The sequence below is a fragment of the Cyrtonyx montezumae genome, unplaced genomic scaffold (genome assembly GCF_038088225.1).
Source record: "Cyrtonyx montezumae isolate F1298 unplaced genomic scaffold, pur_monq_1.0 scaffold_2, whole genome shotgun sequence".
Classification (NCBI taxonomy): domain Eukaryota; kingdom Metazoa; phylum Chordata; class Aves; order Galliformes; family Odontophoridae; genus Cyrtonyx; species Cyrtonyx montezumae.
Window position 1 is genome coordinate 14,108,450 of NW_027071936.1, and position 23,507 is coordinate 14,131,956.

A 23,507-nucleotide genomic window follows, 5' to 3' on the forward strand; every position below is an offset into this window, starting at 1 on the left:
TCAGCAGCCCCTGTTCTCCCTGCACCCCAGACCAAGAAACCCAAAGCAGACACAAGAAGAGGAATCTTCAACTGAAGATTAGTTTTGTATGAAACGTTTTCTAAGACACGTACGAACGTTGGACGTATTACATCAGCATTTCTCTTACATCCAGCAGTGATGCCTGATTATTTTAGTGTCCTTCCCTTGCGGGAGGGAGGCGTCTGATCGGCGGGAAGCCACTTGCACGCTTTCATTGACGGCGCGAAACGCAACAATAAGGCGCGCCGCCATGTTTAGTGGGCGCGCGTCACGTGGCGGCGCGGGGGCCGTTGGGAGCGCGGCGTTGCCCAATAGGAGCGGAGCGGAGCGGCGCGGCTCGGCCTGCGCCTGGTGCTGGCGGGCGGGTGAGGCGGCAGGGCCGGGTCCGGGGCGGGGAGGGGAAGCGGGCGGCGGCGGCGGCGGCCCCGCGCTGGGGCAGGGCTGAATCCGGGCTAGTCAGGCGGTGGGGGCGGTGGGGGCGGTGGGGGCGGGCCCGTGCTTCCGAGGGGTTTGCGCTTCGGGAAGGGGACCGTTTCCGTGTGGGTACGGGGAGCGGCCTCCTGTCGGGGCCCTGCCCCGGGGCCGGTACGCGGAGGGCTCCGTCGCCTCTCGGTCGCGTCGGGCCGCTGAGGGCGAGTGTTTGGGTCCTGGCGCGCAGCGCAGCCTCTCGTTGCGTCTGTGTCTTTTACGCGAGACAGAGTGTCGGTTTGGAGCTCCTGGAGAGTCGCGTCTTGGTGTCGGTCCTCTCGAGTCGGTGTAGAAAGAGAAGGGTACGGGCAACGAATAAAGATCTTTGTCGGCCTTAAAATAGTTGCCTGGCTCTCATATTCCCCTTCTGCTGGTTTTCTGGACAGAGTTATGGATCCAAGCTTACTGAGAGAGCGAGAGCTGTTCAGAAAGCATGCCCTCTCCACGCCGGCGGTGGAGAAACGCCCGGCGCCATCTGCAGAACCCTCGAGCTCAAAGAAGAAGAAAGTAAAGGTAGAGCAAGGTGGCCCGTCGAGCTCAAAGCAGAGCTCAGGTTGGTAACAGTTCCCTGTTGGGTGTTTTCCACTGTCTCTCTGTGCATTTAATAGCGTGAGACGGTTTGCTCAGGACTTCTGCTAGCTGTGATCTTGAGTTGTCCCTTTTCACTAAGTTATACAGTGCACAACGTGAAAGATAACTTTTAATGTCCAGGCATCATCCTGTGGCTTGCTTGCTGCTATTTGTTTGATATGTTACTGCCGAAATGTTAATTTGTAGGAAGCTTTATTTTGTTTGGTGGATGTCAGTCAATGCTGGCGAGAGGGTACCGATAACTTTGTTTTATCAACTGTAAGTCATAGCCTGCTGACAGAGGGATCTTGTAATCCGTGTTGTGTCTGGCTGATACACAGTGGTTAGCAGTTGTTCTCCTCTTACTTGGGAGTTAATTGTTGTTCACGACCTGTAGAGCTCATGTAGGTTTGTTTTTTGCCTCAGTCAGAAATTCTATTGTTTCCCTGCAGCAGGGGCCCAACTGACAGCATACTTTTAAAAATGAAATAAGTAGCTCTTAAGAACACTGCTGGAATTAGCGTGAGCAAATGAGAAGTGCCGTACAGAAAGGATTTGCGTGCACACAGTGTTTTACTTGGTGTTTCCCTCTGTAGGAAGGGTAACATGAGGGCACTGAGTAGCTCTGCAAAACTTGACAGAGTTCTCTGATGTGCTCTGAAGGTCAGACATCAGGAATTACTACAATACTAAGTGATGCTGTTTTGTAAACTCACTGCATGTTTGTATTTTGAATACACTGTGCAACTCTTATAAATTCCAAAAATAGCCACTCGAGCTAATAATAGCTGGGATGAGTCACAGGAGTTTGTAGAAATCCTCTAAGACCATCTAGGTGAGCCATCCACCTACCACTGGTGTTGCCCACTAAACCATGTTCCTTAGTACTACATCCATGTGTTTCTTGAACATCTGCAGGGTTGGTGACTCCACCATCTCCCTGGGCGGCCCAACTGCTCGTTTGGCTAAGAAGTTTTTCCCAGTATCCAGTCTCCTGTGGCACAATTAGAGGCCGTTTCTTTTTCTCCTATCGCTAGTCCCATCGCAAGGATGATGGGAGAAGTGCAGTGTTTGCTGTGTGAGGGGAGGAGTGAGGAGCTTAGGTATTTCCAGCTTCTCAGAGCTTTAAGGGAACCGAATGTTATCAGCCAGACGCTTTAAAATAAATCAGAGGAGGCCTGGTTTGTTTGCCCTTTTTGCTATGCCGTTCTCTCTTTTTCAAATAAAAAACCTCCATAACAACCATGCGTGCTCCTTCTGACTATGACGGGTTTCCAGGGGAGGAGCATTGGACACAAAGTTTGCTTGTGACTGTTGTGGAGTATTTGGATAGCTGTGTGGGCAAGCAGCCGAGTGGAGAGAGTGGTTTATGTTTTCTGAGCTAACTTTTTCAGTGGTTTTGTGGAGGAGAATGCACGACTATCAGGGGACGTGTTTTATCCTTAACGGTGCTGAGTTTTTTCCAGACAATATCAGAAAGATTTCAGAATATGTGTAATACCTTTTATGCACAGTGAATCCTATCTTCTTTCATTTTTCCATGTGTAGTATTTACTAACTACTGCAGGATGATGAAGAGTGGGAGAGTAATGGAGAGTGAACCAGCTCTTCTGTCTCTTGTTCTGAACCAGTTCTTAAGAACAGCTGTCTGGAGAGCCGAGAAACAGGAAGGGTCAAGCCGCCGGGGCCAGCACACCAGTTGCCCTGTGATGCTGCCAAGTCCTCTGCCTCAAAACCCAGTTTTTAGTTGAATCCTTAGGTTGGTAGATGCCTGTCAGGGTATGTGTATGGCAGAGAGAGATCTTGGGGACATAGAGTGAAAAACCTTGTAGAAGAATTCCCCCACCTATTTCCCTGAGTGAAAACTGAGAATTATCCCTAGTTCTGTTGTGTAGGGGCCATGGTAATAATAATTAGTTTCCGGTGAATATATGTGAGCAGTCCTATGTGTGAGCTGCAGAGCCTCCCAATTCCCCATTCTTTGGTTCTGACTTGGAAAACTTGCCTTTAGCTAGGTGGGGCGTGGAGGCCCTGCTAATCTTCAGAGATCCGCACGGCTAAACGTTGCCTGTGTCTGAAGATTCGTTGTGAGATTCCACGAGAGTAGTTGTCACGGTTGCCTAAAAACTATTATTTGAACAGGCTAGCTGACAAAACTGAAAACTACCATGTTTACTTACTTCAGAACAGTAATGAGAAAAAAATAAGGAAATCAATCTTTTTTTTATTGATAGTAAGCCTTTGTCTCAGTGGTCTTGGTCAGCAAGAGCTGAGATCTCTGGGAGCTTTTTTACAGCTTCGTTTTATCTTGTGAGGCTCTGGAGCTGTGAAAGGGGAGGTAGGTCTTCTTGATTGCTTTTTCGTTGCCTCCTATATAGAGCCGTGAAATCAGTAGCTGGAGTGAGTCCAAAGACTTGTTGTCGCGTGTGCTTTTCAAGAAGCTGTGAGAACACAAATCCAACATCACAGAAGCTGATGTTAACTCGTTACGTGCTGTTGTCTTCTGTGCAGTACACCAGTCTTTCAGGTCTGGCTGTGAATTACTGCACGAGGTAATGAGGTGTCTCCCCAGTCCAAAAGGCAGCACTAACATTGTTATCTTCATGTGTTCTGCTGTGAATCATCGCTCGTCTTGCATTTGGGACGTGAGCTTCAGTTGGCTGTGCTTACAGTTCAATTTTAAGAGCCATGTGTGTGCATGGGACTGGTACTGTCAAGGCTTAACAGCAGTAGCTGTGTATAAGATCTGTGTTTGCAGTGGTAGATGTCAGTTTGTGATTGAAGGAAGGATTGCTTTTCTGAATGAACAGTTGGAAATTTTTGGACAGTAGTGGCCTGAGTTTTATTCTGTTACTGACCAGGAAAAGCACGATTTGAATTGCTAAGCCCTTTGGTCTGTGTGTGTGTCCGAATCTTTAGGAGCTTAGCTGTACTAATTCTGACAGTGGGAGTTTATGTATTTCTACATAAATGAAGAAGTAGAAGGTACTGGCCATGGCATTGAGCTATTTCCAATAGAGACAGGCAGCAGAGTCAGTAGCTCAGTCGTTTGTTCAGTGGGCTTTGTTTCTGCTATGTAGGAAGTATTGTTTGTTTACGTAACTAAATACCTTGTCCCACATGGAGCTTTAAGTGTGGTTGGGATGGTTCCTGCTGGTCTATTTCTCCCGGTGTCCAGCAGCGAGAGAGAGAGAGACTTAACAGGCTATGCTGAAGGCCACACTGTTGACTGTTATTACAGCTCTGAATTTGTAAAAACACGGTTTGACTGTTTTAAAACCTATAGATGCAATGCAATACAGAGGAATGTTGTTGTAACTAGAAGGTAAAAGCTGGTGGTTCAAGTTCTATGTGGTCGGCTTGCAAGGGTGGAGAGGGTGAACTCCCTGGAATGTATTTGCAGGCTGATGAAGTGAGCTGAAGTTTAGTTGTGTGAAACTACGTCGTTCCCTGCTGTGCGTCCACCCTACCGTCTCTTGTGCTAGGCTTATCATGATGTGGCCTCTGATGTGATGCATATCAACACCTGGGAAGTGCGTGCAGGCTGGGAGAAAATACTATCACTGGTCTGGGAAGATGGGCAGTGTGTCAGCTGTAGTTCTCAATAAAGATGTAGTTTATTGAGAAGTTGAGATAGGAATAATGTAATCCGTGTGCCAGATGCCCTGTAGTGTTGCTGTTGGCATAGAGGCAGCAGCCTTTGGGCAGAAGGATGACCCTGCTTATTCTAGATTGTGGTCCCACTTCAGTGTGCTTTCGTGGAAGTAGTAAGGTAGTTTTAAGGTAGTGCAGTAGTCACGTCTCAATGCTCAGAAGTCATTAAACAAGTTGAAAATGAAGTAAGGGATGAGAGATCCTCTTGAACTGGAGGAAGGAGGGAGAAGGGGTCAAATTATACTGCAAGAGGTTAGAAAAGGCTATTTTAAGCATCAGTTTCTTCCTGGCTTGCTTTTCTCCCACCACTATACTTTCTTAAAGCAAGGATCCCGCAGCAAGAAAAACTACTGAAGGCACAAATCCACACGAGGCTCTCCTGTCTCGTGGCATCTCTTGCCTTTAAAACCTTCGTCTTGCATCCTGTTATTTTCCTAACCCCTTATGCATCTGTCTCGTCCCTGTATGTTTCACCCCAGTGGGAGAACAGTGCTCTATCATTGTGCTGCGTATGATTGAGTTGTTGAGTGTTTTTCTTCGTGTTTTCTCTGGTCAAGAGACATAGTTCTATGCATGGTAAGCATCACTGTTTGTTCAGGTAGTCAAAAATCTGCTCCGGTAATTCAGCGTGGACAACAACAATTCATTTAAAAACAAATAACTTTTCTTCCCCCGTAACAATGCAACAGATCATCCTTCATCGAAGCGGTCAAAAAGCCTCTGCTAACAGTTGAAGATCACATCTGGAGATGTAATAGTTGCACTTGTCATTCTATTTAAGTCCAGAAAAAAAACCAGAAGTGCATGTAACTTGTTCATCTGTAAGGTACACAAGGTTTTGTTTGAGGTGTTAGATGACCAGCCCTTCCTACACCACCTCGGTTTCACGCTTCCTGAAGCTGTTCAGCATTGCTCTAACAGGGTTGGGTTCGTTCTCCAAGTCTTTCACCGTTTTATTTTTCACGCAGCAGCAGCAGTCTAGCAGTTCATAGAGGAAAGCCAGCACCACCAGGGAAACTACAGTAAAGATGAATATGATGAGAATAACAAAGCAGGCGGTGTTCCAGTTATCGTGGAAAGGGTAAATTTTTTGCACTTGAAAGCCCAGGTACTGGTAAATGGATGTGGTCTCGTTCCAGTGAGTGCCGTTGAGGGTTGCCATTCTCGAAGAGTTGTCTTTGTATGTTCCCTGTCTCAGATTTGGGGGCTGAAACAGAAAAACAAAGGTGTTAAGGGTTCTGATCAAGAACATGCTATGTTTATTTTTTATCCTAAATTAGAAAAATAAATTAGAAAAACTTTATCTCGGACTCTGTTCTCACACCTCCCACGAAAATAAGTTGCTGAATACACATGCTTGCTCTCAAAGGTATCAGTCCAAAAGGCACAGCTTGGCAATTTGTCTGGAATGCTGATAACTATTCCCTGATGTGTGAAGTAGCGTCAGTTATTTCAGACTTTAATGGTTCATTTTACAAGTACGTGCAAAGAGAAGGTTACAGTTTTCCAGACGTTCAGTGGTTTTGCCGACCTATTGTCTATCCTTACTGTTGACTCTCAGTTCTCTCATCATTTGAAAGCAGTGCTCAGAAGAACTTACTCGTTGTCGTTTGAGTTTGCGTGCTTTCTTGTGTCCTCTTTTTCCCTATTGACACAAAATAAATCTTTTTTAAAAATAAGTGCGAGTTGCAACTGTCTTGGAGGATTTTTATGAAGAATGGGGTGGAGCTTTTCTTCTTCACATTCACAGTATAATCCTGGTTTCTGAAAACACCGTACGTTGGATTTGCCTATTATTAGTGACTTGTTAATGCTACAGAACCTATCCAACTGAAGAAACTGCTCCCCCGGATTTCCTGAGGTGTTCATTCCCTGTCTGTTCCTGCTGTTGATGAGAAATGCAGCTGCCTCGTTCAGCCGCTTTGCTAACACTGAGCTTGTGTCACAGAATCACGGTATATCCCGAGTTGGGGACCACCTGTGAAGATCAGAGTCCAACTCTTGGCTCTGCGGAGGAGCACCCAAAAAATCTGTGATGTAATCGTTAGGACAGATGGAAGGAACACCCAGCCTGACCCTTTCTGAGATCTGCCTGCTTGTTTTCAGCCACCTTCTCCACTGAACTGTCATCTCTTATCCAGTGCTGCCTGTTTGTACCATCAGGAGACAAGTCTGCGGAGTGGGAGGGAGTAAGTGAGAAGCTGGCTTCAGCAGATACGCCTTTGGCGTGAGTCATATTGCTGTCGAGATGGTTTGGTTCAGGAAGGCCACTGCTTGGAAATGTGCAAGTAAGCAGCGTCTCAGCAACTGCGGCAGTTTATCTAGAACAAAAAGCAGTTTTGTCTGTCTCTGAATTTTTGAGTTAGGCAGACGAGATGTTTGGCAATAGCATCTTTACAGTTGGGTGTCTTTCTCTGGTTTCTTGGTTTCTCTGGCTTTGTCTCTCAAAACAGAGGGAGTTTGGAATACTTCTGGTATATAGCCTTAAAGTAATAAAAATGTATCAAAAGAGCTACAGTAACTCTCATTTATGTGGCTCAGCCTGCTGGAAGTTGAGGTAATAACCTTCGAGTCTTTTTGGCCCACGGTTTCAAACTGAGCATGCAAGAAAGATATCGAGTCATCTGAATCTATTCTGTTGATTAAGCAGCAAGTTTACAGGTGTAGTGGGATGCTGAGCGGTATTTGAGGGGGGCCAGACCCTGCTTGATATGTAGGCTGAACAGTCAGAACAGTCAGCGTGTGCCCGTCAGCGGGCAGCTCCCAAAATACCCTTTTGTCTATTCAAGTGCTCTAGAAAACATGGGATCGTGGAAGAGGAAAATCTTAAGTAAGCAAGTACTAACTTCGTAGTAACCTAGAATCTCATTTCTGTGTCTCCATGAATAATGAAAATAATGAAAAAAGCGTTTTTTTTAAATATATGAAGCAAGATGTGTGAACTTCACTATATAAATAGAAAAATAACCCTGGCTATCTACACGTAGTTAATTCAGTAATAAAAACAGCAGAATAAAGGGGTAACACTGATGTTTTGTTCATCTCTGTGCCCTTAGATAACGCTTAACGAACCTTAAATATCCCAGACATACTTCTGTAGTCAGCGTAGTGGGAGAGTGTCCAAATAAACAAGTGGCAAAGGAGAAGTGCAACGGTGTCTGTTGAAAGGGGTTCCTTAAAGCAGTTAAACAGTTTGTCATTATTTTGTGCCAGCATTTGCAAAAAAAAAAAAAAAAAAAAAAAAAAAGAAATTAACGGATAAAAAAAGGCATATTAAAGAAAACCGGGCTGCTGCAGCCTAGTGAGCTTGGGGAGTACATCTTACTTGAATCATTTGACATTTACACACTTTGTTCTTTATCTTTCCATCTTCACTGGATTTAATAGAAGCTGCTGAGGAGGGGCCCTGGCTCTAGCATTGGATACAGATATTTGTTGGAGTACTCGCGGTATCTGACCTGCTGTTTCCCCCCTTAACTTTGTAGTTGAGGCTGCAGGGCAGGTAAATATCAGCTGCTCTTTGCTGTAATTAGCAGCGTGCAAGGCTGCTGCTGAGCCTTTGGAATTAGTGCAGCACTAATGAGGTTAGCGTCTCTGAAAGCTGCCAGAAAAGGGGCAGCTTTCACACAGGTTTACTTCCCTCATCAGGGCACGATTTAAATTCCTATTGTAAGCCAGTTCGATTTGTATGCAGCACAGCTCCTGCGACAGTTAGTGAGCTAAATATTTAATGCACTTAGCCCTATAAAGAGGGAAATGACTGGCAAAAAATGAGTTCGGTGCATTGCTGAGAAGTCCTGTTTAAGAAGCCACGATAGTTGTCTTGGGATAACAGCATTTACAAATTTCAACGCATCCTTACCTCTCTGCGTTGTACCCAGTGCTCCGGTATTGATGGTGATGATAATAACCACAGGCCTCGTCTTCCTCCTCTAATGTACTGATTTCCAGAAGGTGTTTCTACATACCCACAAACACACATTTCTTCTAGTTGCTGCAATGGGGGAGGTTTACAGGATGCCCCTTTGTGAGATGCATTTGCTGCATTTCAACTCCAATGATTGTTTCGTAAGCAAAGACACACCATCAGTAACGAGGGAAGCAAGGCTGTCGAGAGCAGCGGTCTCGCCAGTCAGCATCAAACCCGTTTTGTTTCCCGGATCTCGGCTTGTTGTGTTAGCTTTTCTCTAAAGATGGAGCGGTCATCAGTTTGCCATTAGCACGCAGACAGTGGAAGTGTCTGGCAGTGCAAGGCGAGCTTCCCCTGTGTTCAGCAGAATAACATGCAGCTAAATCTAGAGAAAAATCATCCTTGTTATAAGAAGCTTCTTACAGGCTTGTGTGTTGCAGGCATATTTTCCTTGCAGCGAGCGCGATGAATGTGAGACAGTTATAAAATGATGCGCACCTACCTCTTGTCTGAAAGGATGCTGAGAGAGCGCCGTGCAGTTCCCTGTTTTAATGCAGCCTGTGGCACAGCTAAGATGGAGCTCTGCTGCGATTGGCCGCCGTGCGGTGCTGCTGACAACTTCCTTTATGCTCATTTGCATCGCCCTTCACCCCCAGGAATAAATCGTCCACAAATATCACTCTTACTGCCCGGATTGAGAAGCCAGTCCTCTCCACACTTCCTTTTTGGGGTGCTGTCTGTGCACAATGGTCTCGTTAGCCAAGGGGTGCGCGGCAGCGACGCTGAGCCATCTGTTTTGTGCTGGGACTCAGCCCGTGACGTTCAGGGTGTTCTTCCCTTCAGGGCCAGCCTGGCTGGGGTGGGGGAGGGCTTACCAGGGACTGCAGCCAGGCAGATGAAGCGACGTAGTCTTTGAGATTCATTTGACACAAGGAATATGTGATCAGTCATCTCAGCCGTAGCCTAGCCCTGATCTTTGTTTTAGGCACTTCCCATCTCCCATTGTGTGTATAATTTTATAAGGCTTCCTTCAAAACAGTTAATTATTTGTTCAGGAACAGAGATCCTGTGGGGGAAAAATCCTTACAGGCCACGTTTGTAAGGGGAGCTGGCTTTTGCTTTTTCTCTCTCAGTTTAGTAACGGGAATGAAATGTTCTTGCATAGCTGGAGTTCTGCTGGTTATCCCGCGTTAATTTTGGAATTGGTTCGTGGCCGTGTAAAGTCTCTAATAAAACGCCATGGAATGGCTCCAGTATTTGCAGTTCCTGAGTTTCGGATTTGGTGCACGTTCCTTCAGAATTACCTTCTCTCCACACAATGCCAGCGGCCGCGTGACTTTTCACAACAATTACTGAACGTGGATGTGTTTGACTGCGTCTCCTATTGCTTCTCGGGTTGCTTTTTGTGAGGGACTTACAGACCAACTCAGAAGCAGGCTGAGATGCGGCGGGAGCGGCGTTAACAAAATTCAGCTGAACCACGGTGACCTTGGCAACGTAATTTGCCATTTCCCGTGAGGATCTTAGCGAGAGCATCTAATCTTAAACCCAGTGAATGTTGATGTTTGTGTCTGGTACCTTTGGCAGTTTTTTTTGCCTTCTGCCAGCACGAGCTCCTGAGCTCTTTCTCTCTTCCTTGCTGCTGTTCCCGTACGTGCCCTCCAGCTGCCCAGCGTGGCAAGGCTTTCTCTCAGCGGCTCTGCCTGGCACCCACTGCGACCTCTCCTGTAGCTGAGGCACTTCCATTGCTCTTTCCTGTCCCTCCACTCATTTTTCACAGAAACAAAAAAAACAGATGCAGATACGGAGTTCAAAATCTACAGTGGATTTAAAACAAAAAGCAACCGCCACCCACACGGCTATGATGACAAAGAGGGGAATTTTGCTTTTCTGCAGTAGTTTAAGTTCTGGAAAGCTGTGACTGTCAGGTTTGAGCAGCGTTGTGCTGGTAATGGCTTCTGGATATTTCTATTTAATGTACTGTGTTACACAGTTAATACAGCATCGGTAGCTCAACCTTTCAAGAACGTTGGGACAAATTTGAGCTGCAGTGTGGTACTTGAAGGCAGAAGCACGCTTAACGGCGGAAGGGGATACTGAGAAAAGGTGTGAGCGGTGCGGCACGTTAACCAATCATCTTGAATTGGTGATTTCTTTGTCATCAATCTTCTGCTAGGGTTACTTTCCACACAATCAAAAAAAAGCCAACCCCAAAACACCCACCCAAGCACAGCACAGTAACTGCAGCCTTACTTTACTGGATGCGCGTTGTGCGTTAACTGAAATAAGTGAAACTTTCTGCTTCTGTCCCAGCAGTATGGAGCTGTTAGTGGAGATAATCGCTTTGTGCGTGCCGGTTTTACGGTTTAACACTGCCGGTTAGTGCTGCAGCTGCTTGCTGTTTTCTTAGAGCTCACATCCCAGTATCCTTATGGATACGGGCTTCTGCTCGGAAGCATTCCAGAGCCAGCAGGTAGCTGTGTGGATTCTCATGCTCGTAACGCAGAGCCCGCTGAGGGTGACTGCTCCCACAGTGTGTTTCTGTTGTTGGCTGTAGAAGCAGAGTCTGACAAGGGTTGTTGAAAGCATTGTTTATTTGTCTGTTTTCTTCCTTTTGTAGATCACAGCAATGGCTCGTTTAATTTGAAAGCCCTTTCAGGAAGCTCTGGCTACAAGTTTGGAGTCCTTGCAAAAATAGTGAATTACATGAAGGTACGGTGGTTTCATATGAAAGTATCCGGTGTGGGAATGCTCTAGTTACTTTTCTTCCTTTATCGTGAAAAGATGCTGAATATTTCAGACTCTGAGATTTCTGTACCGTGCAAGAGTTTCAAGAAACTGAGCTGTTGAATTTAAAATACTGTTGCTAAACTAATGGCCCATTGCTTTATTAGCAGAGTACCAGTTATTCCAGGTCTGCTTAAAAGCAGGAATTTGAAGATGCTGTCAGCTTTTGGGATTCGCAAACTGTTTATCTATGATGTAATGATCTTGCAATTTGGTGCTTGACTGATAATTTTGTCATTGATCTCAGCTGGTACAGACCGATTTTTCTCCTCATCCAAGACCCGAGGTTGATACTCACGTGCTACGTGTGTTGTGCCTGTCTTGGTCTTATAGAAATCGTTGTGTTGTCACCTTCTGCCGGTTTTTGTTACTCTGTGATGATTGAGCTGCTGAACAAAGAACTGCAGAACACTGATGGATCTCTGTATTTTTCCAGACTCGGCACCAGCGTGGTGATACGCATCCGTTAACTCTGGAAGAGATTTTGGATGAAACGCAGCATTTAGATATTGGACTCAAACAGAAGCAATGGTTAATGAACGAGGTAAAGAAAAGATTTTGATGGGAGATGGAAGGATGGTGGTAAACCTGAACTGTATATGCTTTTTTAACTACAGACTCTACAAATATTGAATTTGTGCTTTTGAGAAGCTGCGTTGGTTCGTATTTCTGTCTTGTGCCTCCTGCTATTGAAATAAGTGAAATGAAAGCTATTCTGACCTTTTTAAGGACCGGTTGGATTTACTGCTATTAGAATTAAGAGAAAGTTGTATGTCACGTGAGTTTCTTCAATGCCTATTTTGTACACTGAAGCTGTTTTTCTTAAGAAATTCCTTTTAAACTGAGTTCCAGCAGGGCGCGCTACCAGTATCAAAGATTTCAAATTAGTTGAATGAAAAGCTTAAAATTTGTACTTAGGTTTCTTTGTTGTTTACTGAATTGAAGAATTCTGTTGTGAAATCTCTGTCTGGAATTGTAGGGTAATGGATCTCAAAATTCCCCGCTGGAGTTCATCCGTCTCGTGACTTGGGCTAGGTTTTGTTTTTACAGAGTCACCGTAACTTGCTTCCGTGTTCATCTTCACATTTAACTGATCCAAATGTCTTCATGGCATTTCAAGACTAGTAAATCAACACAATCCTATATTTGGTATCGATTGAGATCCGGTTTTGCTGGGATCACGCTTAGAGTCCTTGCAACGAAGTAGTGAAGGCTGTTGATACGTGCTGGGGGGAAATCTCCGTAGTAAAACTAGGGTGTTTTTAATTAAGTTTTTAGTTGATACGAATATTCTGGAGAGCAGAAAACTGGCGACGCTGCTATCATGAAAACTTGGCTGTGCTGACAGCTTTGAAGAATAGCTCCAGGTTGTTTCCATAATGAATCAGAACATCGAATCTGAACCAAGAAGCTTATGTAAAATAATCACTGAGTTGGTAATCCGTGATGGTACTGGATGCACAGCGGAACTGAATGGGAGCAGATCTTAAATCATATCAGTTGTGTGTGAGTTTTTGGTCAGTTTCACTCTGAATCTGGCTTCATAAGTAAAATCCTTCTGTGCAGCACGTCTACTCAGTTTCTTCTCCATCTGCTGGTGCCAGTTGACAGCATCTGGGGAAGACTGACTCGTGTTTTGTTCATGCCGGGATAACCTTTCGTGCCTTTCACATTCGTAGCGTCCGTACAACCTGAGCGCGATATGCCGGGTTGTCTGTTTACACTTCCTGTTCAATCAAAGCACGCTTTTTCTTGTGTTTATTTACGTGCTTTTCTCAAAAAGGGACACGTGCACCTTGCTGCCATGGGAGGCCCGATGGACCTTCAAGCCCGCTGGTTCTTTGTTACTTTGCAGTGAGAGTCCGAACTGTATGTGAAATGAGGCACCGTAAGCCTCAGTCGGCGTTTATTGGGGCATTTGTAACTTCCCAAGTGAACGACGCGAAGTCTCCTTTGGTGCTTTTGTGCCTTATGTTGCGGTGAATTATGCCTCGGCTGGATCTCAGATCCAAGGATTTAAAGTTTGTTTCCAGTTCAAACCCCCCAAACTGTCAGCTATAACGTGTGGTTGATGCACTACTTCTCTTTTTCAAGGTCTAACATTTATATTCCTATTACAGGCTCTAGTCAACAATCCAAAAATAGAAGTTATAGATGGGAAGTTTGCTTTCAAACCCAAGTACAACTTGAAAGATAAAAAGGCTCTGCTCAGACTCTTGGACAAGCATGACCAGCAAGGGCTGGGAGGAATCTTTCTAGAAGAAATTGAGGAAGGGCTGCCCAACGCACATAAGGCTATCAAGGTGAGTCACGCTTGCGTGGGCTTCTGCAAACCTCTTCTGGCTAGGTTGTCAAAGGGGAGGTAAAAGCTAAGAGAGAATTTTCTCACAATTTTTTTACGTTCTCTTGGTGACTCCAAGGCTGCTTCAGAAGGTTTAATATAGTGCCTCTTTCTCCGTGTCGTCCTTTGCGTTTAGAATTGACCTGGCACAGCTGTCAGAGCTTTCTCACAAAAGATGCTTTTTCTCCTGTCTTGCATCTGAAAGCATTTCATTGTGCTTTTGAACCTTGGTCTCGGCCCTCCGTATCTCATCTTTGCCTTATTAATGCATTTATTGACAGTCCGCTTTGGAAGCTTTTTGTTGCCTGTTACTTTGCTGCTTCTCCGATTCGTTGATCTCTTTGTAGGACAGGATCTGGGTCTGATATTTTTAAAATAGAAGTGATTTGGGGTTCTTCTTTTGCATTTGGTTTCTAGGCTTTAGGGGACCAGATTCTCTTTGTTACGCGCCCTGATAAGAGGCAACTTCTCTACTACAATGACAAGAGCTGTCATTTCTCTGTGGACGAAGGTAAGTGTTTGTTTACATCTCTATCCACGGTTTAAATTCAGATGGGTGTGCATCTTTTAATGAGGTAAGGAAGTATTGGTGTATGCAGATTCTGTCAGCAGAGTGGTTTGTATTAATGCGAGGATGAGAAGACTAGCAAGCAAGTTCGGGGATAATAACCTCTGTTTTTTATCGGATGTGTCGGTACGTGGCCTCGGGAACCCAAAAGTTCAAGTGTAGCGGAACAGCAAAGGCTAAGAATTGTCTGTCTGAGGCTTAAATGACACCCAACGTTGTGCTGCGTAAAGGGCAGATGAAGAACAGAGGAATCTCTTCTGGGTTTGTTTGCCGCTTTTTTTCCCAACTTATTAGCCGCTTACATTTCGTTGGTGAGTGCGGCGAGGAACCCGAAACTGAAGAGGAGGAACAAGCAGACAGGGAAGAGATGTGAGCAAAAGTACTGAGGAGAGGTGATTTACAAGTGGGAGGGCAGCCCGAGTGTGGCGTGGGGTTGGGAGCGGAACTCCAGAGCTTCAGCGTGTATTCCTTATCTAACAAATGGTGGTAAAGTCCTCTGACACCGTTGTGCCTGTTGGCCGAACGCAGCAAGAGTCCGGGTTATACGATCGTGTATATAGCTGCAGAAATTAATTCCGCCTCTCAGGGTGTGTTGCAGCGATGACGCCAGAGCCAACATCAGATATCTCTAAGTACAGAAGGGAGAAGGCAATCCCTGGTAAATGATTTCATTTTAAGTGACTCAAGGACACTGAATGCTTAACGTTGGTCACTTGTTCTGTAACGTGAGGCCGCCTTCTAGAGCGTCACGTTATGGTAAAAGAAGGAAAAAGTTTTAACGGGGCCTTCAACTGCTCTACGTGCAGGACCGTGGAACAAAATGTAAAGCTCTTATTCCTTTGAATAATTCAGAGAAACTTTTTATTTCAAACAGAATTGAGCAACTTATTTGTTACATACCACACCCGTACTCTCTGTTAATGTCTTAGTTCTACAAAGATAACTTAGTAGATGCCCCCTACGGGGTTCGAAAGTGTAAAAATAGTTTTGAAATATTATTTTGAACTATAATTTCTTTGTTTCTTTATAGTGGGAGTCTGAACAGTATGTGAAATGAAGAATCCAAAGCCTCGGCTGGCATTTTTTGGAGCTGACCGTTAATATTGTCAGCCTGTTCAGATTGTGTTTCAATCTGTCCATCGGCCCACGGCTTTTAGGATGCCTGTCTTTGCCAAAACCTTTAGCAATCGGCTCTATTGCTGTAGACCAGGCTTTTAAGTTTTTTACCAGCTACTGGTTGTATTACAGACCCGATTGCTGATCGTTTCTTTTCCAGATCTTTGGCACCCAGCCGTTCTAAAGGAGTTAGCGGTATCTCAGTTCTGTTGCTTTCAGTTTATGGTAACTCCTGTATTGACTGGGAAATGGAATCCAAGAGTTCATTTTGTTAAGAAGCTCACAAGAAATCTACCAGCTGTGTCGGGGAGCCACTGCAAATCCAAAGCTGTTCGTGTATTCTGGCACACGCAGCACCGATCGGTGGTTAGGAACAAGCAGTGCAGACCTTTGCTACAAGATAAGGGAAAATGTTTTGTTAAAAAACGGATAAACAGAACAAAACCAGCAAAAACATTCACAAGAAACGTGCAGTGTTTAAGCCAGTTGGCTCAGTCTCCCAATGAGGAAGTCACAAAAGCCCCTGGCGTCTGTGTTGAGCGCACCACTGGCGTGCAGAGTGTTTGTAGTTCAAGGTGGCCTTGCTTGCTTTCATCCGCAGGTGGCAGCATGTTCCCATCTGAACCGAAAGTGATTTTGTTGTTGTTCTTTTGTGCTGTTTTTCGCTCTCCTTTGTCGTGCTTTGTTCTGAGAGAGGAGGCAGAATATTCTCTGTTCTGTGAATTTTGTGATCTGCCTGCGTACGCCACAACTCTTACAGCGTTCCTGAGTGGAATTCGCTTTGTTGCTGCAACTGGATCGGGTCCTTTTTCCAGCTGTGTTATCCTGAGATGAGAAAAACCCATCCTTCCCGAGCGATCTCGCTTTGAGATTGTTTCCAGAGCCCTGGAAGCACGTCTCTTAGGGAGTCCTTGGCAGATTTGTCTGCGTACAGGATAAGCTATGACACGTTCCTGCGTGAGCAGTGCTATTTCAGCTCGTTATCTCCGGCAACATTAAAACTAAGTTTTTCAGAAGGCTGCAAATAAGCCTTGAAGTGTTGTCAGACTCTTTGATCTAGCAGCTGATGATAGTTCAAAATATGTTGTGAGTTTCATGCTTATCCTTAGAAGTAAGGGCTCCGCGCTCCTCAGCGTGTGGTTTTGCTGCGTGACGCTCTCCGGTTTTGAGCACGTGTTGGCTGGGATGATTGTCCTCCGTGGGTCCTCTCCCGTTGCTGTCTGAGCTCCGTCAGCAGTCAGGGCGGAAGGAGGAGCGTGGGGCGATTTGGGGGTTGCTGCCTGAAGCGGTGGGGCGAACCGAGTCTGGCAGCTCCTGCCTCTGCCCCGATGGCAGTTGTTTTGGTGGCTGAACAAGCTTTCCTTTCTCCCCTTTTTGAAAACAAACCCCAGCGTACCTCGGCAGCGGTGCAGTACCTCAGTATATCGTGATCTCCAGGGTACTGGGGAAGGTATGTGTAGTGAGGAATGGCTTTTGTTCTTCCTCTTATGTGATTAGCCAAGGAAGGTTCGGATTGCATGTGTTCCTTCTTCACTTCCTGACTAATTAAATCTTCTGTCAGTAATGTGTAGCTGAAAGGGTTTATGAAAGCCGGGCTAGATTTCAGGTGCTTCAGCCAAGGCGAGCAGTGCCTTTTTGTGCTGGGGCTAAGCACTTTGCGTGTGAAGCAAGCTTTCACTGGGGGCCTGAATGCTGAAAGGCCACTCCGATTGCTTCGCTGCTAGAGGTGGTGTCTTTCACCACAGACGGCAACATAGGGAATACTGTAATGCCTAGAAATGTGGATATTTAATTATACATTCGGTTAATATTCTTCTTAAGCGCCTTCAAAGAGATTTTAAGGAGTGGCCGAAGCCTGTTCGATTTCAGACCATAAAACTTGCTCGGGATCAGCGACGACTTAGGGTTCTGGCCTTGAATTCCAAGGTGGTCCGGGCACAGCACCGAGTGAAAATCGGGCACCTTTTCGTTCTGGTATGAATGTAGAACTGTTACGGAGCAGGACTTCACCTGCCCTGCTGCTCTTCATTTCTTCTCTTCTGCCCTCCCTGCTGAAATGTTGTTGTCCGTTCTTGTCCTGTACTCGGGTTTTAGCTCAGCTCGGTGAAGACTTGTAAGCTGTTTTTAATCTCTGACGGATTTTATTACCAGAAGTTTATCTCCAGAAGCCATCTCAACCTTTTTGCAAGAGCGGGCAAGACAATCAGAGCTGCAGGGTAAGCTGCAGGAAGCCACCGTGCAGCCACTTACCCATGACACTGTTTTCCAAATGTAAGCATTTATAGAAGGAGAGACTGTTGGGTTATAACGGCTCAGGGAATGATGGCGAAAATTGCTTTTGTATGTGAGGCACCCTGGGCAGTAAAGCTGCAGAAACATCCTTACCCCTCAGGTATTTCACAGAGGAAAGCCATTTACAGAGCTTTTGTTTTGCTGCCCTCTGTCCTCCTTCGTGTTGTTGGTGGTTGTTTTTTTTCCTGCCGGTCCAAGTTCATTGTTTTAAGTCTGTGCACGCGAACAGAGATGCTAGCAAATGTCTCAAGTGGCCTTTAGGTCAGCCTCGTTCCCTCCTTCGCGATCTGGAGAAGCAGGGGAGCAGCCTGTGAGTTGTGCTAGTTCTGCCAAGCCTCCGAGTTGAAATACGTTAGCGATCAAATTGCAAGATAGCGCACAGAGCAGGATTTGTTCACTCGGGGTGCTGCCGTCGCAGCTCGCCGCCTGTTTTGGCCAAGGTCTGCATCGCTGTCAGGACTGAGGAGTTCTGTGCTGAAAACGCACCCGTCTCCCTTAGGCTTCGTAGCCCCTGTGTTGCTTTGGTCAGCGACTCTTCGTCAGTTTCTCTCCAGGGGTTTTTTCTCGGCTCTGTCTTGACGTAGCAGCCTCAGCGACGGGAGTTGGCAGCTTGTCTGAGTGCAACCTGCTGTGGTCAGGTGCAGCTTTCCTACTTGACTGCTGAACAGCCTTTTCTTTCCATAGCTGATACTTGTTCTGGCTTAGCTGTTAAGTAGTTTAGTGACTCCGATCGAAGAGTTTCCCACCTTCACCGCGTCCTGGTGGCATAAAGATCACCCAGCAGTTGATCGGACATAGGGAGGGAAAACAGAATGTACTTTGGGATCGCCGCGGTTTTGCGTGCTGCAGGAGTGCATGCATCTAAACCTGTTCTCCGTGCCTGTGCAGCGATCTTTCTGCTTCGGCAGTCCCCTTCTGCTCTCCTCGCCAGGTCTCTGCAGTCCATTTCCTTGTCACGGGGGCCACTCGTGAACTTCTGCAAGTAGCGACCCTCCTTTTCTGCCAGGAGCCACAGCGAAGAACGAGGTGGTGGTGTTTCGGTTTCTTCTCAAAGCAGCTGGAGAAATCATATCCCGTCTTGGGTTAAGGATATGGATTTTTGGCCTGGAGGGGCAGAAAAGCGGATGGTCGTTTTTTGAGAGTGGCGGTTACTGCCAGCTTCTCACATAGGCTCTCGTGTTTCAGAGAGGATGTCACAGTAGTTCGCGTAGCGTATTCCCAAGGTATAAACTTTCAGTAGCTGATAGGGGCGCAGTCCTTGGAGACTGAATAAATCTGACAGGTAATGTGGAAATGGTTGAGTGCCAGCCAGCCAGCTGCTCCCTTTCATTGCCTGCATTTAGTTCAGTGTCGGGTGCGACACGGAATCGGTTTTGTGATGAGATGATAGATGTATTTCTTCTCTCTTTAGATGGAACCCTGAATACAAACCACAAGTATGCGCAACCACGTGAACGCGTCCTCACCTTGATCCTGTTCTTTCTGTTCTGAGCCAACCCTTGGACGCAGAGTACTGCCAGGGGACAGTTTCATTGTGATTTCCCACTTGCCTGGGCACTAAGGTGTTTTAATGCCATCCGTGGCGTTTTGGCACGGAAGCTCTTCCGCCATTAGCGCAGTCAAAGCTGCAGCGCTTTGGTGGAGGAGTGTTTAAAAAGGATGGCTGAATACCGTGCGGTGATTCTGATGGGGGCGATTAGCGAACTGAACTGTGTGTGCTTAGAGCCCTTCTTAGCGTTGCGGTATTGGTTCGTGGTGCCTGTCGAGGTCGTGTTTCTCGGTCAAGTTTAAAAGGTGGACGTGAAGCTGCAGTGGTGGTATAACCATTGCATGGCAAGAAATGCAGAATGCTGTGGTTAGATATTAACTGTAGCGTGCGCTTCTGTTGTTGTTAATCCTTCGAGAGCTGACCATTTGTTTTCTAGAGTTTAATCTTTCACTTTTGTTCTCCGGAAGAATGTAAGCTAGTTAACCTTAAGTACCTATCCTAAGCTTGTTGTTCATGGGGGTTTTTTTTTTTGCACCACAGCATATGTTTCCAGGTATCCTGAACTCCAATAAGGAGACGGATCACTTGTGTTTGCAGCAGAACATGCTAAGAAACAGACCGCTGTTCTGTAACAGTTTGGAGTGACCGGTTCTTTTGATGCCGTCACCCAGAGCACACATCTTAAGAGAACTGCCTGCATCTCTCACAGGGCTCATCTGTGCGGAGCTAAAGGCTGCAGAGCACAGCACGGCTTGAAAGCATCTGTGCCTGGGATCTGTTTAATATTTATGTGTTTACGTGCAGTGTTCTCACTTCATGCATGAATTGCAGAAACGCGTGGCTTGGAATATGGTTTCTTGCAAAAGCGCCATACTGCATTTGCACGGCCCTGGTGTGATCCTTGTTTCCAGCCACCGGCGGGTCTGAGTGTGCGGCTGAGTCCCACTTGGGTGCTCAGGACAGGGAGAAAGGGAAGAGCGTGAAGGAGCGTGCCCTGCTCAGCCCGAGGGATGCACTGGGACCCGTGCTCAGGCCGCAGCCTTTAGTAAGGCTTAAATCTGAGCGCTCGTGGCTGAGAAATGTCCTGCGTGTGTTCGACTTTGATCTTAACGCGGCCCTGTCCGTCTGCTGCAGCAGGGTGAGAGGTGATCTATGAGAGCACGTACTGCTAGATACCCTAAAAGCCAGGAATCACACCAAAAATGGTTGTGTGGACGGCGAATGCTTTGGCTACAGTGTCACTCCTTGCATTAAGTTATCTGAAACCTTCTGTCTCAGTGATTCTGCTGTGCTGCGCAGCCGGGGCTGAGCGCCGTGTCCGCGTAACCAAAAGCGGCGCTCTGAAGGGGTTTACGTTACCAAAAATGAACATTTGCTGCTCTTCCCTGGCAAAATTCCTTCCTTTTGTTTCCTGGAGAAGCTCAAGCAGCCCCTCACTGTTGTTAACGGGAAGAAAAAGAGGGAGCTGAGATTTGAGGCGTACCCACTCTTGGAGAAACAAGATACATTGGGAAGGGAACGGTCCAAGTGCGGGATGGGATTCTGTTCGTTACGGCTCTGTACGGGACCACGTAGTTGCAGCGTGCCTCGAGCCGGTGTGTTTAGGGCAGATAGTCACTGGAGTGTTTCATCCCCTGCTGCAAAGGACAGCTTCTTAACGCTTGCAGAAGTTGCGGTTGTTTTGACAACTGTATACTGAATTTATCTGGAAATAAAGGGAAAAATTTAGTCTTGTGTTGCTATGTGCGCCTCGTGTTTTATTTATAGATTGTTAGCCAAACCTGCTGACAGGATATATCTAACTGACTGCCTGGGGAATGAAGGGAGGTAGAACTGTACCAGCCGCCGCCGGGAGAAGGCATTCCAGAGGCTCTGTGAAACTTTACGTGAGGCGGAAAGTGCTCAGGCAGATGGCAGCTGCTCTAATTAAGACTTACTGTCTCTGCCTTTTTTCCTGCTGCTGTGGTTTTTAAGCTCTCTCTCTTCTTTTTAACGTGGGAGGAATTCTAGTAATTTATTATCCGTGCAGCGTGGTATGTATTAGATTTCAGTGATAAAGGAGCTTACAACCGCTGAAGCTAAATGTCTTCGATCTTCAGTAAATTGGACTGTGAGGTGGCAAGTCTCCCGTGACAGTGGCAGCGGAAGACGTGCAAATGAAGTTGCCATTTATGGTTCCTTATTACCTTTCCCCGGGATCGTTTGAATGGAGGCTTATAAAACACGCTAACGGCCCGCTCCGCTACTGAGATGCTAGGCAGAAGGAGGGACGCCGTAGAGAATTACCATTAAAAGCACGCCTTTTGCCTGTGGATGCCCCTGAAGCTGGGACGTTGGGGTGCACTTAGCGCAGATGCGAACGGCCTCAGTCTTTTCCCGTGGGCGTTGGAGGCATTTGTTGTTGTCGGCTGAAGCGCATCCGACTTTGAGAGAGGCTAGAGGCTGCCACGCTAACTGAGTGCCCGCTGGCAGCGATACCTGCACTGCAGGCTGGCGTGTCGGAGTGCGTCCGTGTCTGAACTCTGATCTGTTTCTTCTTTCCTTTCGTGCAAAGACTTTGCCTGGGGTTTGTTCGCTGAGTTGTGAAACGGGGGTCTGTTTGGTGTTTCAGAGTTTCGGAAGCTGTGGAGGAGCATTCCTATGGATTCTATAGATGAGGACAAAGTCGAAGAGTACCTGAAACGACAGGGTATTTCTTCCATGCGAGAAGCTGGACCGAGGAAAATAGTAAGAGATACGAATTGCAGATCTTTCTCAGAAATTCCCCCCCTGCTGTGACCCTGTGATGTTAATTCCAAAATATGTTGCTGAGCCTATGCGCAGCTGCCTTACGTGCCTCACTTCCGTAAGTGCAACCAATTTTAGGAAGCTGCAAAAAAAAACAATGCTGAAGCCAGCAGCCAGTGTTTTTATGACTTGTTTCAGCCGGCGTAATCCAAACAAATGCCAAAAATCCCTGTGAGCTCCAGAGTGGAAGCTTCTGCTTAAAGCTGTGCAATAGGTTAGGAGCAAAACAATAGCAGCTTTTCTGGGAGGAGGTTTTCTCTCCCCTTTTTCTTTTCTGCTGCACAGCCTTGCAATGCTGATAGGAGTTGTGTAACCCGCCTCCTGCCGCTCTTGCGCTGTTCTCCAGACCGAGTGCAGTACGTTCATGCCTTACTGGTGGGCCAAAATGGCAGCAAGGTCTCCAAAGACGCTTTCTTCCTGGCTTATAGCAAGTTTGTTGTTTTTTTCTTCCTTTTAAAAGGCACTGGGAGGTGGCATACCATCTCTTTTCTCTTCTGCGGCTGGCTTCAAACTGGCTTTTCGCTGAGCCCTTCCGCACGGGATCTGTTCCTGGTTTCTGCCATCGCTGCGGTGCATGTTATGACACCTGCTGTGATGCAGGCGCTTCTCCTGTGTTCTGCTTACTCTAGATGTAGAGCCCATCGTTGCGGCGTTGGGCTATCTACCTACCTCTGTAGCTGCCTGGGAGTATTCAGAAATCCCGCTTCCAAACAAATGCCAGCCCCCCCGCAGTGCACGAGATACCGGGAGGCTCTGCTGCATCCCCAGTGCCAGTGCCCCGCCAAGATTTGAACTGAGCGCAGTGGCTTCCTGCGTAAATAGACAGCTTGCCTCCTGCTTATCCCCTCTTCCAGCACGGCTCTCGCTGGCCGTGAGGCAGCAGTGGAAGGCAGCACGGTGTCCCGCGTCAGGTCAGATGTCACGGGTGGAAGGCAGTTCTCTTGACTACCATTTATTTCTTCCTGTAGACTCCTGTTCAGAGGAAGAAGCCCACTTCTCAGAAGAAGAGACGATTTAAGACTCACAATGACCATTTGGCTGGAGTCTTGAAAGATTACTCCGATGTCACTTCTGGACAGCAGTGACTGGCTGAATTGTGAAGCGAACAGACGTTTTTCTACAGGCTTTTTGCCACTCAGGCTCAGCGACTGCTTGCAGGATGACTGACTGTGTGTAGTAACGTGATGTGTTTCCCTCATCCCAGTGACTGCCGAGATGGAGCAGATTGGTTTAAGAGCAAGTTCGGACTACTAAATTTAGAGCTTAATTGAATTAGCTAATTGGAAACGTGTCTTCAAATAAAAGGTTCTCTCTAATTGCCTCTTGGCGCGGAGTGATAACTGGTGCTCAGCGTGAAGTACGGGAGTTCCTGTTCTGTGCTTAACTCCGTCTTTACATTGCTTAATACCTGGAATTACTTATGAGGGGCTTTTTTGTAGAGTTGAATGCAGCGTTGTTGTACCTATTTCAAGGAAACCTTTTCCAGAAATCGCAGCAGGCGGGG

General features: G+C 46.6%; 3 protein-coding genes across 6 annotated transcripts in view; 2 read left to right on the forward strand and 1 right to left on the reverse strand.

Moving 5' to 3' along the window:
• Positions 1–104, forward strand: part of WRN (WRN RecQ like helicase) — a 50,974-nt gene extending 50,870 nt beyond the window's left edge. Inside the window, 1 exon segment of the mRNA XM_065736479.1 lies at positions 1–104. Coding sequence (XP_065592551.1) covers positions 1–104 — 104 coding nt within the window.
• GTF2E2 (general transcription factor IIE subunit 2) lies at positions 13–23,319 on the forward strand. 3 transcript variants are annotated; one of them, XM_065736466.1, is made up of 8 exons: positions 13–86; positions 876–1,042; positions 11,244–11,335; positions 11,847–11,954; positions 13,531–13,713; positions 14,169–14,262; positions 21,828–21,943; positions 22,972–23,319. In XM_065736466.1, the coding sequence occupies exons 2-8, from the start codon at positions 880–882 to the stop codon at positions 23,086–23,088; spliced, it is 873 nt and encodes a 290-aa protein (XP_065592538.1). In that variant the 5' UTR covers positions 13–86; positions 876–879; the 3' UTR covers positions 23,089–23,319. The 3 variants fall into 3 exon arrangements, with proteins under 3 accessions (XP_065592538.1, XP_065592539.1, XP_065592540.1); XM_065736467.1 differs by lacking the exon at positions 13–86 and adding an exon at positions 347–386; XM_065736468.1 differs by lacking the exon at positions 13–86 and adding an exon at positions 583–606.
• SMIM18 (small integral membrane protein 18) lies at positions 5,140–9,941 on the reverse strand. 2 transcript variants are annotated; one of them, XM_065736417.1, is made up of 2 exons: positions 9,126–9,941; positions 5,140–5,920 (listed from the first exon to the last, which is right to left on the reverse strand). In XM_065736417.1, exons 1-2 carry the CDS (start codon positions 9,261–9,263, stop codon positions 5,582–5,584), a joined length of 477 nt encoding a protein of 158 aa, XP_065592489.1. In that variant the 5' UTR covers positions 9,264–9,941; the 3' UTR covers positions 5,140–5,581. The 2 variants fall into 2 exon arrangements, with proteins under 2 accessions (XP_065592489.1, XP_065592490.1); XM_065736418.1 differs by lacking the exon at positions 9,126–9,941 and adding an exon at positions 8,576–8,650.
• Positions 23,320–23,507: the final 188 nt, after the last annotated feature.

What these genes read in the sequence shown, in the direction of transcription:
- GTF2E2 (XM_065736466.1), top strand. Translation starts at nt 880, where the DNA reads ATGGATCCAAGCTTACTGAGAGAGCGAGAGCTGTTCAGAAAGCATGCC. An exon ending in GAGCTCAAAGCAGAGCTCAG is followed by an intron (nt 1,043 to 11,243) that starts GTTGGTAACAGT and finishes TTCCTTTTGTAG; the next exon opens with ATCACAGCAATGGCTCGTTT. An exon ending in AGCAATGGTTAATGAACGAG is followed by an intron (nt 11,955 to 13,530) that starts GTAAAGAAAAGA and finishes TTCCTATTACAG; the next exon opens with GCTCTAGTCAACAATCCAAA.
- SMIM18 (XM_065736417.1), bottom strand. Translation starts at nt 9,263, where the DNA reads ATGCAAATGAGCATAAAGGAAGTTGTCAGCAGCACCGCACGGCGGCCA. An exon ending in AGCATCCTTTCAGACAAGAG is followed by an intron (nt 5,921 to 9,125) that starts GTAGGTGCGCAT and finishes TTTCTGTTTCAG; the next exon opens with CCCCCAAATCTGAGACAGGG.